General features: G+C 35.9%; 1 protein-coding gene across 1 annotated transcript in view; it reads right to left on the reverse strand.

Annotated features, from left to right (window-relative positions):
- Mvb12 (multivesicular body subunit 12-like Mvb12) overlaps positions 1-14,083 on the reverse strand; it is a 185,844-nt gene that overhangs the window by 6,819 nt on the left and 164,942 nt on the right. Inside the window, exon 10 of the mRNA XM_090368688.1 lies at positions 14,013-14,063. Within this exon, the coding sequence (XP_090224814.1) occupies positions 14,013-14,063 (51 nt within the window). The remainder of the gene's footprint in view (positions 1-14,012; positions 14,064-14,083) is intronic.

The raw sequence follows: 14,083 nt of genomic DNA on the forward strand, positions 1-14,083 counted from the left end.
AACTAACTGGGGAACCAGTTAGTTCAGTCACGGCTGAACAAACTGGTTCAGCCGTGACTGAATATAATTGCACAATCTGTTAAGCACAGTCTGAGGGCAGTGGAAATATCGTCTGGTATTAGTTCGGTCCTGCTGTCAAGGGTTTGGTTGTTGTCCTTTGCACATGTGATGGCAAGTTCCACTGGGATGGAGGTGAAAAGTGACACTACATCAAATGATGCCACGATTTGATTTTCTGAGATGGATAGGGTTCGGATCCGTTCTATAAATTCACTACTGTTGGAGACGGTGTTGGTGGTCTTGCCTACTAGGGGAGAAAGGAGCCCCAAGACAAACTTCGCTAATTCATAACTCGGCGAGTCACAACAGGAGACAATGGGTCAATGGTATACCTTCTTTGTGAAGCTTTGGTAGTCTGTAGAATTGTGGAATCTGGCAGCTGAAAGCACGGAGGTGATTACGTGTGGATTCTGTTATTTTCTTCTGTTTAAACCAACTGTTGACGAGGATGTTTACTTTCAACTCCCATCGTTCGAAGGCTTTGATGGGAGGAATGGTTTTGGGTTGGTAAACAGAAGTGTTCTGCAGGAGCAGCAGGGCCTTCATCTCGTAATCTGTGTGACTCGTTACAACTGTTCGACGTCCTTTATCTGCTGATAGGATGACGATGGATGAGTCTTTTTTCAATGCTTTAAGGGCAGAAATTTGTTTGCGGATGAGATTGGAGGAAGCAGGGCGAGCATGATGCAAAATTGCTGCAGTTCTTAGGCGAATTGTGTTTGCCACTTCTTCAGGGAAACGTGTTAAATACGCTTCTACACCTAAAGCAATATCAGTGATTGGTGGGTTTCTTGGCAGAATGGCAAATTCCATACCCATATCAACAGATCTACTTGTTCTGTAGATAACTGTTTGTTGCTTATGAATTAGAGGGTTTTTTGTGCATTTACGAATGTACCAGATCCCATTACTTTTTAGTGTAGCTACGTGGATGATGTGTTTGTGGTTATCCCCAGAAATTTGGGTGACCAACTCTTAGACCACCTTAATTCTCTGTCGTCTTTCATAAAATTCACCATCGAGCTAGAATTGGACAATACCATACCATACTTAGACACCCTTGTCCGACGCGAGGGCGCGCGCTTAAAGACAACTGTCTATCGTAAACTAATGTGTGCTGGCCAATTTACCAACTTCCGGTTTCCTTTTTTTCCCCCCCCTTGTTAGTTGTTGGCGCATCAGCTTCTATGGCCATAATACACCTCCCAAAGTTTTTGGCAGTTTACTGTGATCCAAGCCCGAGGCGGGAATCGAACCCGCGACCTTTGGGTTGCCAGGCAGGCACTTTACCTACCCAGCTAGCCCGGTTGCTATCAACTTCTGGTCAGCACACATGAGCAGCCATCTTCTTGCCACTGCACGAACATTGCTAACTCGTGCCTGGACCCACTCTAGTTCTGTAGATGACAGGCGCACAGAGATTGCTAAAGTCAAGGTGGATCTTGCGAGGTGTGGCTATCCCACCAGTACCCTTGACAGGTGTTTACCTACAGACACATGACCACATAGCGACCAACAAGAACATCCAAAGTAATGACTCAACCGAAAGCACCTTTATCTCATACTATCCACACCTATCACAACAGATTTTTAGAATCCTAAAATCACATGGGATAAAATGCATACAAAAGGCAGAAAGTTACGATCCCTCATCTCTAAAGTGAAAACACCGGTTCCCACCTTACAACAAAGTGGTCTAGTTTACTGCATCTATTGCAGTGACTGCACTAACTGCTACATTGGGGAAACTGGGAGACGGCTCAGAAAACGTCTTTCAGAACACGAAAGAGCCACCCGCTTAGCGGACATAGAACACTTGGCCATTTCCGAACATGTCTGGTCAACCCACCAAGACATTGACCCACATAGTGATGTCGTGATTGTAGATAGGTTCCGCCACTACCGGCGATGTGCCTGGTTGGAGTTGTTGAACATCACATGCTCTAATACCTCAGTCAATAGGAGCAGTGGATGTCGTGTTCACCCTATCATTGAAGCAACCATTTTGATGAATGACAAATGTTGGAAACATTCACATGCATCACAGCCACAGGCTTCAACATCCAACAATTAATCATCACATCACCCAGTTCATATACGACTGGCAGTACAGGCACTCATGTTCCACACTCTTATGTCGGTTCGACTGATGAAGGTTAACAAACTAACCAAAAGCTTTTGTATGTATCTAATTTAATATATGTATGTTTTCCAATTAATATTCAACTTGTCATTATTTATTCTGTCTCCATTTCGCTCTGTGTCCGCAATAATCCACAATAGTGGTAAGAATTATTTTTTGCATCCAGTTCCTTTGTTACTACATCATAGTATCCAGTCAGATTATTCAGACAAGATTGCCCTTTATAAACCCATGATATGGCTGAGGTATAACTGCACATCTGTCCAGATGGTCCTGCATTACTTCTTCAACCAGTGACTCCATTATTTTCATTGGAACAGAAGTTAAGCTAACAGGTTTGTAAATATTTATGTCTTTGATCCCTCTGTGTATTGGAAATACAATTGCACATCTCCAATCCATAGGGATCTCTTCTGAATCCAAAGATGCTCTCATAATTATGACAAAGGGTTTGTTTACTTCCTTCGCTGCCTCCGTTAATATTGCAAAGATCCCATGCACTTTTTTTTATGTTTAGCTTCAACAATTTCACTTTTCTAATCATAAAATCATTGAGCTCCCTGTTACATTCTGATAAACTACTGGTATTCCTCTCAACAAACAACTCTTCTTGCATGAATGTAGGTGTAAGATACCTGTTCACATTGTCAGCAACCTGAGCAGGATCATCAGCAGTTAAACCATTGCTGTCAAGTAGGCCAGTGTGATTCAACCCCTTCCTTCTACTGACAATATAAATAAAGAAGTCTTTGCTGAATTTCTACATCATAGTATCCAGGCTTCGTGTAATCTGCCTTAGTTTGCATAACATCCGTTTTGTCTTGACTGTAGACTAGTTTATATCTGCCATAGGCTTCTGTATCACCTGATAATTTATTTTTATCAAATGCATTTTTCTTCTCAGCCACAAGTCTCATCAGTTCATCTGACACCCATTTAGTTTTAATCCTGGAATGGTATTTCTTAGTTGGTATGAAAAGCCTAGTAGCTTCTACAATTACTTCCCTGAATGCTTCTCATTTAACATTTACTGCTGGCAGCATCATAAGACAGTTCCATTGTATAGAATTTAATAACTGTCTGAAACCACTGTAGTCACCTTTACAGAAGCAAAAGCCTTCCCCTTTACCCTTGAGTTATGTCTTTAAGTAAGTTCCACATCTGCACATTGTGATCGCTGCCACCCAGAGAGTCCTTTACCTGCAGGTTCTTAATGCATGAAGAGTCACTGCTGATAATCAAGAGTATTGCTTCCCTAATATGCTGCTGTAGAAAACAGTCATCCAATAAATCCACAAGAGTTTTTCTAGTGTGTGACTGGACTAGAGATGTGTGAATGTACCCCCAATTCCCAAAGGGGATCATAGGGTAACATGAGTAATTGCGGACCTGTTAGCTAACTTCTGTTCCAGGGAAAATAATGGAGTCACTGGTTAAAGAAGTAACATAGGTCAATCTAGAGAGGAGTGCAGTTATACTTCAGTTACAGGGAAGATATACTTCAGTCAGAGAATGAGATGTTATGGGGAGATCTTGTGTGATCAATTTGATTGGATATTATGATGCAGTGTCAAAGCAACTGAATGCAAAAAATAATTTTGATATCATATACTTGGAATTAAGGAAAGCTTTTGATACTGTTGCACACAGACTACTGTACAAATTAGAGAAATGTGGAATTAAGGAAAATTACTGCTATGGATAAAGTACTTGAGGGTAATGGATGAGTGGGAGAACATAGAGTGGTTATCAATGGACATGCCTCTTTGTGGACTAATGTTATTAGTAGAGTCCCATAGGGTTCTGTGCTGGGTTCGTTGTTTTCCATATTTATTATATTGATGAAGGTATATCAGGCTTAATATCTAAGTTTGCAAATGATACAAAGGTTGGCAGGGGTAATTCATTACTATTCATTAAAAGGTTGTTAATGATAGTAATAAAGGTATGCTGCTGCAACAAGATCTAGATAAATTAGGCAGATGAGAAATAGCAATTGAAGTTTAACATTGACAAATGCACAGTACTGTATATTGGTAGTAATAATCCCACAGTAACGTATCAACTGTGTGGTACTACACTCAAGGTAGTGGAAAATGAAAAGGACTTGAGGGTAATTGTGCAGTCTGATATGAATTTCTCTGAACAATGCAGACAGGCAGCCATGACAGCTCACAAGGCACCTGTGAGGTGGCCTGATTGGATTCTTCTTCTTGCTCAGACTATGCACATGAGGGGGGGGGGGGGCATAAATTCAAATTGAGGATGGATGTGCAGAAGTTTGCCTTCAGCCAATGGGTGGTCGATTGCTGGAACAGGCTTCCACCCATTGTGGTGGTGGAACTAGACAACTATTGGAGGGGATGGATAGGCAAAATGGGATTTTTTTTTGGCTGATGTTGTATAAGCTTACTTTCTTGCATCACTTTCCACTATTAATACTAATACTAAAAAAAGGACAGGCAGAATGGGGGGGGGGAGTTATGCTCTTGGTTAAGAGGCATATAGAATCTAAGGATGCAGATAGCAAATGCAATGTTGAGTCAATTTGACATGACATAAACACTGGGAAAACAAAAATGAGAATAGAAGTATGTTACAGACCAAATGATGATGAGTATAGCAAAACAACTATACAGACAAACAGAGTGGACCAGAAAATCAGAATGTCTTATAATAGGGGTTTGAAAAGTTCATGGCCCGAGTATGAAAGGATAGTGGTACAGTGTTAAAAATTTCTGTATTTAGTGCATAATACTTCAAATAGTAATCTGTGTTTCGTACAGTTTCCACAGTGTCTATTTTTTTTTTTTATTATAGGTTCTGAAGTCAAAGTTGTGTGAACGAGGAATGATTGAAAAAAAAAAAAAAAAAAAAAAAAAAAGTCACAGTGCAGTCATCCAATATTTGAAAAAAGGGACTAATGCCAAATGCAATTCATGAGGATAAGGTTAAAACACTGGAGAAGGATGCCCCTTCCTATTCCATGGTAAAAAAAAAAAAAAAAAAAAAAAAACAACATGGGCAGAGAATTTAAATGATGAAAGGAGAGCCTGAAAGAGGACCCACGTTGTGGAAGACTTGCAGCATCTATCACTCCAGAAGTTTTTGATTGTTGGCATGATCTGATGAAGAGTGACAATTTCGGTACATTGCCAGCAGCTTTGGTATCTCACCTGAATATGTATACCACATAATAAACAGAGGTTTTTGAAATGAAAAAGATGTCAGCACAGTGGATTCCAAAGTTATTGATGAAAAATGAACATGAACTGTCAAGTCAAATGAACATTTGCATCACTTTCAAGCAGATCCAGAAAATTTCTTTGTATAGTTTGTGACCATGGATGAGACATGGACCATCAATTCCAGCCAGAGACAAAGGAGCAGTCCAAACAGTGGAAATACAGTTCTTCTCTTCCTCCAAAGAAAGCCAAGTTGATTCCTTCTGCTGGTAAGGTGATGGCATCATTTCCTTGGGATGCCAATGGATGGTACTACCTTCGGAAAGGCCAGACAGTCACAGGGACATATTAAACAGACCCTATGAGGCATTTGCATGAAAACATTAGACAAAAGCAGAGGAAAACTCAGCAAATGAGTCTTGTTCCACCAGGACAACACACCAACTTGTAATTTGGCCAACTGACATGACTGCACTGCATGAGTATAGCTTTTAAATCTTGAACCATCCCTCATATTCACTGAATCTAGCACCATTGGACTTTCACCTATTTCCTAATTTAAGCTGGTATCCATTTTCCCACAAATAGTGACATCACTGCTGCAATGAATGCATTCCTGAAGGTTCAAGAGAAAACTTTCTTTATAGCTAGAATAAATGCACTACAATATCAGTGACAAATGTGAATTGATTCCAAAGGGAACTATGTTGAAAAGTAACATGCTCTCAGACTCCTCAAAGAAACCCTTCATATTCAGGTCACAAACTTTTGAAATGCCTCTTGTACTGACTGGAACTTCTGTGTTGGCCACTCATAGTAGCAGAACATAACCCCGGGGGCTCACATCTGGTAAGTATGGGCTTGGCACACCCAGTATCCTGAGCTGGATATCATCATTCTTCTCTTTCTTGATGATTCCCTTCTAATTTTGACACTCACTCTCTCTCTCTCTCTCTCTCTCTCTTTCAGGGTTACTCGGGAACTGTTTTTTTTTTTTTTTTTTTTTCCTGGTGCAGCATAAGCCTCAGGATTCCTTGCATCATATGGATATTAATAATAATAATAATAATAAATTTTCTGGATCCGGTGGATGACTGCTTTCCCACAGAAGAATGTTAGAGAGGTAACAAGAGACAGCAATACTCTGGATCTAATTATCAGCAGAAACTATTCAAGAATTAAGAACCTCCAGTGATTATAATATATTGATGTGGGATTTACTTACAGATAACTTTAAGGGAAAGGGATTTTTCTTTTGTAAAGGTGGCTATAATGGTCTTAGCTTTTAAATTATTTTCAGTAGGGCCAACTGATATTACCAATTGCAAATTCAAAATAAGAAGCATTCAGGGAAATAATCAAAATATCTACTTAGCTTTTTGTACCAATGAAGAAATACTGTTCAGGCCTTAGACCTAAATGGATGTCAGATGAACTGATGCGAGCAGTAGCAGAGAAGACAAATGCATGGTATTATTATAAATTATCACAGAACACAGAAACACAGAATAAGTGCAACCTAGTCTGCAATCAAGCTACTAAGGTGGGAGGAGGGGGTAAGGCAAGCTAAGGCAGCTTATGAGAAGTTAGGTTTAGAATTCAAAGAAAAGTAGCAAGGAATTCTTTGCTTATATTAACACTAGAAGAAAAGGGATGAACCACATTGGCACACTAGATATGAATGGTGTAACTATTATGATTCTGCTCAGGTTGCTGAATTACTGAATAAAAATTTCGTATCTACATTCATGTGTGAAGAATTTTTTAGGGATGGTAATACTACAAGTAAAATAAGTTATAACTAGCAGCTAAATGGTTTGTGATAACTGAGAAGTGGAAAAGAAATTGAAGTGAAAAGCAAATAAAGCTAATGGAACCTATCCAATTACACTAAAAGCAGCAGTGGCAGCAAAGGAAGTAAGAAAACCTTTGGCTATAACTATGATTGCATCCTTGGATTCAGGGAAGACTCCAATAGATTGAAGATGTGCACATATCTTTCCTATTCACAAAAGGGATCAAAGAGTGAAATGAGTAACTACAGACTTGTAAGCGTGTAAGTTCCTGGGAAAATAATGGATTCAGTATCATCTTGACAGGAATGCAGTTATACGAAAATCATACCACGGATCTGTTAAGGGAAAGAACTCATCAGACCAATTTCATGTAGTGTGACACAATAACAAAGGAAATGTATGCAAAAAATAATTTTGACGCCATAAACTTAGATTTAAGTAAACCTTTTGCGAGTCTACTGTATAGACTGGAGCAATGTAGCAAGTTACTGCTAGGGATGGGATGGTTGAGTGACAGAAAATGGAGAGTAGTTATGAGAACTGCTCTTCTTGGACTAATGTTATTAGTGGCATTCCCTAGGTTTCAATGCTGGGTCCATTGTTGTTTTCAATATTTATTAATGATACTGATGAAGACACTTCAGGCTTAATGTCTAGTCTGCAGAGGATACAAAAGTGGAAGAGTGGTTAATGACAGGAATCAGGTTGTGCTACTGCAACAAGACCCAGAAATATTAATAAGATCATTAGATTTTGGAACAATCTAATCACCCTATGACTGGAGAAGCACTAATATCTCCACAGTTCACAAAGAAGGTGCAAAAGATGAAATGGGAAAACTACAGAACCAGTGAGTTTGACTTCAATGGTGAGAAAGTGGGGATGTTTATGGGGGTCTGTGGTTAAGGATACAATACAGGACCATCTTGATAAAAACAGCATTCTTAATGAATCACAGCATGAGTTTCTGAATGGGAAGTTTTGTTTGACCAATGTAGTTAACTATTATGTTGAAGCCATAAAATAGTTGGAAGAAACAACTTTGACATCATTTACCTTGACTTCAGTAAACCTTTTGATATGGTTCCCCATGAAAGGCTATTGTATATACTGAAGAAAATTGGGATTATTGGTAAGATCCTTTGTTGGATCAAGGGCTGGTTAAAAGATAAATGGCCATTCCTCATGGTGCACCAGTGTACTAGTTTAGGATTATTTCTGCAATTCAATAACCCATTATCTATTTTCAGGGTTTTCCTGCTGTCACCAATGTTGTCTATGAGTACTATTGTGAACAGTCAATTATAGGTAGCGGAAAATGATGCAAGGAAGCAAGATTATAATAGCATCAACCAAAAGCATTATAATAGCATCAACCCACATTATCTGCAAAAATAAACAACCAAATGATGAAAATCAGACTAAAAACCATGCACACAAACAGAAATGGGAAAGCAGATGGATTAGACACCAGCAAATATATCAGTTATTTCAAATGATATGTAATATTAATAACTGTACTTAGTTTTAATGATCTTGAAATAATGGCATGTTTGTAAAAAGATATAGCAATTTTAAAAGCACAAAAAACCAAGTTAATCAATAGAAATAAGTAGATGGGGAAGTAAAACATACAACTGAGGAAACACCAATAGTGGGAAAAAAATACCATCACAAATTGTTTGTCTGTCTGCTTGTCAAGAACTGTTGCAAATGGTACTTGTTTGGTAAACATACTGTCAAGTAATTATATTATCAGGAATGTGATCAATGGCAAACCAAACCCAGTTCAAGAGAGTCCAACCAAGGAGATGAATGAGGCCTTTAAACATTTAGAAGCGACTATGGCAATTTGTGGGAATGGATGCCAACTTGGAACAACAACAATATCAAAACATGATATTCAATGCCCATGTTTGTGACACAATAATTTCTCTGTATACATTTTTTAAGTCCAATAAAATCTCTTCAAACATGCATTGCCAATACCATGATTTATGATAAAGGTGTTCTTTTTTTTTTGGACTGAATAAAATGCATACACAGCTAGGTTGCGATTAATGCGATATTCAATTTAGCACGAATTGTATTAATGATACCAGGTCATGTTTAATGCAAACCAAAATTCAGTTACTGCAAGGTTAGCTGAGCTAGCCTTGCATTAGACAATTAGCCTTGATTAGTCTCGCATTAGTGCTGCCACACTTGTTTACCTTTGTGTGCGCACGTGCTACTGCCTATTGTAATATATGTTAGTTTTCATGATTTGTTTTAAGAAGTGCCCTTAACAAAATGGACAAAAGGAAGATTCCTTCAGATAAAAACAATACGAGAGCAAAAAAGAAGAGGCTCATTATTAGATTAGAGCAAAAAAATTTATGTGATTGAACGACATGAACGTGTTCATAGCAACTCTAAAATAGGACAAGATGTCGGAATACCTGAATCTATGGTACAGAATACTATAAAACACGTAGGGGAAATAAAAGAAAAATGCAAAGTTGCATCAGATTTTTGTGGTTTGCAAACATCTACAAGGAATAGAAGTATTACTATGATAGAAATGGAGCATCTTTTAACTGTATGGATTGAGGATTGCAATCAAAAAGGCATTCCCCTAAGCAGAGTAGCCATTCAGAAAAAAGCTTTAAATTTGTTTAAGAGAGTGAAATAAAAAAATGAGGTAAAAAAACATTTAGTGCACGTGTTGGTTGGTTTGATCGATGTAAAAATCAAGTTCAGCTGCAAAATGTTAAAATTACCGGTGAGGTGGCCAGTGCAGATAAGGATGCAGCAGCTAAATATCCTGATGTTTAAAAAAACATAATCAAAGATGGTGGATACACTGATCAACAAATATTTAATGTGAATGAAACCGGTTTATTCTGGAAAAGGATGCCTTCCAGAACTTACATTTCTAAGAAAGAAAAGACTCAACCTGGATTTAAGGTGTCTAAAGATCGCCTAACACTTTTATTGGGAGGCAATGCTCGAGGCGATTTTAAATTGAAACCGATGCTTGTTTATCGGTCTCCAAATTCTTGCGCTCTAAAAGGCTACAACTATAGATCACTTCCAGTTATTTGACGATCAAATAAGAAAGCATGGGAGACCCAAGCTGTATTCACTGACTGGTTTTCAAGCTATTTTTACCCAGCTGTTGAAAAATATTGCAAGGAAAGCAACATCACATTTAAAGTACTAATTTTAGATAATGCTCCAGGTCATCCAACTACACTCAATTCATTATGTGAAAATGTAAAAATTTTTTTGCCGCCAAACACTTTTTTGTTGCAGCCCATGGATCAAGGGACCATCGCAACATTTAAGGCCTACTACATAAGAAAAACATTTAAATAAGCAATTGCTCAAACTACAGGAGATGATGCAATTTTCTTAACAGAGTTCTGGAAAATTATAACATCAGACATGCAATAGAAAATATTCAGCATGCTTGGCAACAAATAACTGCAAACAACATGTGTGGAGTGTAGAAGTGCATTTTGCCTCATTGTACAAATAGTAGTGGTTTCGAAGAGAAAACTGTTATAGAAGAAATAACAAACATTGGAAGAGAACTTGGATTTGATGAACTAGAAAATGACGATGTTCGGGAACCACTTAATTCACACTCAGAAGAATTGATGATGATCTCCTACTTTTAGATCAACTAAGAGCATTTGAAGAAGCCAACAATGATGCTGAAGAATGAGATAATGTGCAAGTGAAGGAGTTCACTCTCAAGGAATTTGAAGATATCTTTCAAGCTATAGAAGTTGTGAAGCAAAAAATTATGGATGCTGACCCCTAACCTCGATCGAAGCATGCAAATTCCCCAAGATGTGGATAAAGCACTCTGCATCTACCAGCATATGTATGAAGATTTAAAGAAAGAGAAAACAGTTAAGTTTATGCTGCTAAAATATTTCAAAAGACAATAAAGATGTTTTCGTCATTGTAAGCTTACCTTTAGGAACAATATTTAGAATTTTTTTGTTTTTATTTTGCTTTCTATAATTACATTTTGTTAATAATTTAAATTATAAGTATATTCTTTTTATCCTTAACTGTAATATTTCGTTAATAAACTTATAAATAAAAACTTGTTTAAAATTTTTCATTACTTATTTTCAAACTGGAACCAATTACCATATTTTACACATAATTATAACTTTGAATAGTGCAAATTCAAATAATGCGATCACTTTACAGGATTCATTAGTCGCACTAATCGCAACCTAGCTGTATATAGTTGATTCTGTTGAGCTCACGGTAGCAAATTTCTAAAATTATTATGAAACAAACTATTACAGCACTGATTTTGTGGGAAGATTGGCACTTGTCACTTTTCATAAGAATGAAAACAACTTTATTCATCAAATTTCACCAAAATTGCAAAATCGAATCTGTAATATGTTGTTATTCATCATGAATAACAACACAAAGAAAGGTAATATCCAATTTTTATATTTTCATCCAGAAGGAGCTGGGGTTAAACATATTTTAATTAGCAAATGAGACATTCATGTAAGGTATTTATAATTTACATGTATTCTGAGATTGGTTTTTCTGCTCATGGAACAAAAAATTATTGGGAGGAATTCTTCAGAAAAGTTTGCATCTTCACTAACTCCGTCCTGCTTTTAAAGCAGGACTGAGCTACTGGCATGTCTGTTTCAAATGACCCAAACCATATGAAACAGCAACTTGTGATACTTGAGATTTTTAATTCTTTATTAATGAAATCCTACAATTCCAGGTTCTCTATAATATAAAATGTGATTCCTTCACAGCCTCTGAGCACACTTTCAGCAGTTTTCATGTTATTATTATGGGTTTCATAACTATAACAGTCTCAGAGTCAAAAATTCAAACACTTTATACAGTGGAAAAATAGAAATATTTTTTGTAATTTTTTTCTGCTTATTTTGTTGATATAAAAAATAAATATAAAAAATATTTTTTATAATAATTTAAATATAAATATAAAATAAATTATTTCTGATGGTTATTATTATTTTAAAATATTTAGTCTTCACAAAGGCTTATTTTTATATAACGAAGCTATGGTTCTCAATATGTTCTACATTGATATCAATATTTGTAGCAGGATAAGAGAAATTTACCTCAATATGAAGTGAGAACAGTTCCATATGATACTCTCCATAAATTAAAACTAATAAAAGATTAATGCAAAATGATTACAGTAAAAATCAATTGAACACAATTCAAAAATTAACTAAAATTCAAAAAAACGATTTTAAAAAATTAATTAAAAATCAATTAAATTAAATGTAAGGAAGGAAAACCATTTTTAAAAATTTGTTTAACTTTAATTAATTTTTGAATTATATTCAAAAATTATTGAGGTAAATTTCTCTTATCCTTCTACAAGTAGAGGTTTATGAAAAAATTCATATTCTGATCATATACTAAAATGAATTGTAAAAATAAAATATATTCACATACACTTTAGTAATAAAAAAAGTAAGAAAAATATTGTTAAAATAAAACAGATTTTGAAAAATTTTTTATCTCTTTTAGCATTCAGACATTCATCCCACTGCTTCACAAATCTCTATCCTTTCCTCCAAAAATTCTTTCAGTGACTGATTAAACCAGTTTTTGATGATTTTTAACTTCAGTGTATGAATTGAAATAGTGTCCTCCCAAAGCCCTTTTCTTTCTTTCTTTTTTTTTTTTTTTTTTCCCCAAAAACCATGAAATTCACAACATGATAAATCTGTATTATCTTTGAGGCAAGGTCTGAATTTGATTGGCAGCATACGGGTATGTGATATGCGGTATGAAGATTTCTTCTACAGTTATCCCAGTTACTTGCTTTTCATGCTGAGGTGCACACATTTTGAAGTTTCAGCATATGTTTCTGAGTTATACTGGTACTGGATTCTTTAAAGTGACAACTAAAGACCACTGTGCTTAAAAATATTTTTGCCATAACTTTTCCTATTAAATCTCGGATTAACAGTTTTTGCATATTTGAAATTTTATACTCCAGTTCAAAATGATGGCACCAAGACTTATCTTTGCCAAAATCATATTCAAAAATAATTTAGTTATCTTAATGATAATTACGATGAAAAGAACTGTGAATTTTTGTGAATGTTTTTGAACATTTGAACACTTGTTACATTATAATATAACAAGAATTCAGACAATATTTCCACTTGGAAATTTGTGTTTTTTTTCAGTAACCTTGAAATCCAATGAGCTGTGACTATATAGTCATATCATATTAGTTGCCATATGGCAAGCAATATCAATAATGGAATGGAACAATTCCCATTTGAGTTCAGCAGTTGTGAAAGCCCTTTATGCAAATTATGCAACACAATATTTGAAACTTCAACACTGTTAATGTGTTTTGCATAGCAGGTCTGTCCCAAATGCAGAGAATCACGTGTCCTATCATTTCCTTATTGAAACTTTCTTGACCACTTCATGACAGCAGTTTACAGTAACAACATTCATCATGAATAATCAACATTCTTTTATGTATTTCTTGAGGTTCTTGCCCTTGAAGTTAAAAAATCTATCACTGTCAAATACATTTTGGATGCTCTCTCTCTATTTAAAATGCCATATGAAAAATTATGCATAGAAAACAAAGAGAAAATGAAAATGAAATTTTCTTGTCATGCATAAGCAAGGTGATTTGTTGATTTGGGTGCTTATGCAGTATCAATTTTCCCCTATCCCATTATATATATATATATATATAGAATGTATTTTAATTTGACAATCCTTGTACTTTCAGTTACACATGTTTAACATTTGTGTGATAATATAATCATAGAGAATACTTACTTCTGCTTCTAGTTCACTTTCAGTTTTGATTGGTATATCTGGTATTGTAAACTAGAAAAAGAAATGAAGGA

This window comes from Mastigoproctus giganteus, chromosome 2 (assembly GCF_048544385.1).
Source record: "Mastigoproctus giganteus isolate SK-2022 chromosome 2, ASM4854438v1, whole genome shotgun sequence".
Taxonomy (NCBI): Eukaryota; Metazoa; Arthropoda; class Arachnida; order Uropygi; family Thelyphonidae; genus Mastigoproctus; species Mastigoproctus giganteus.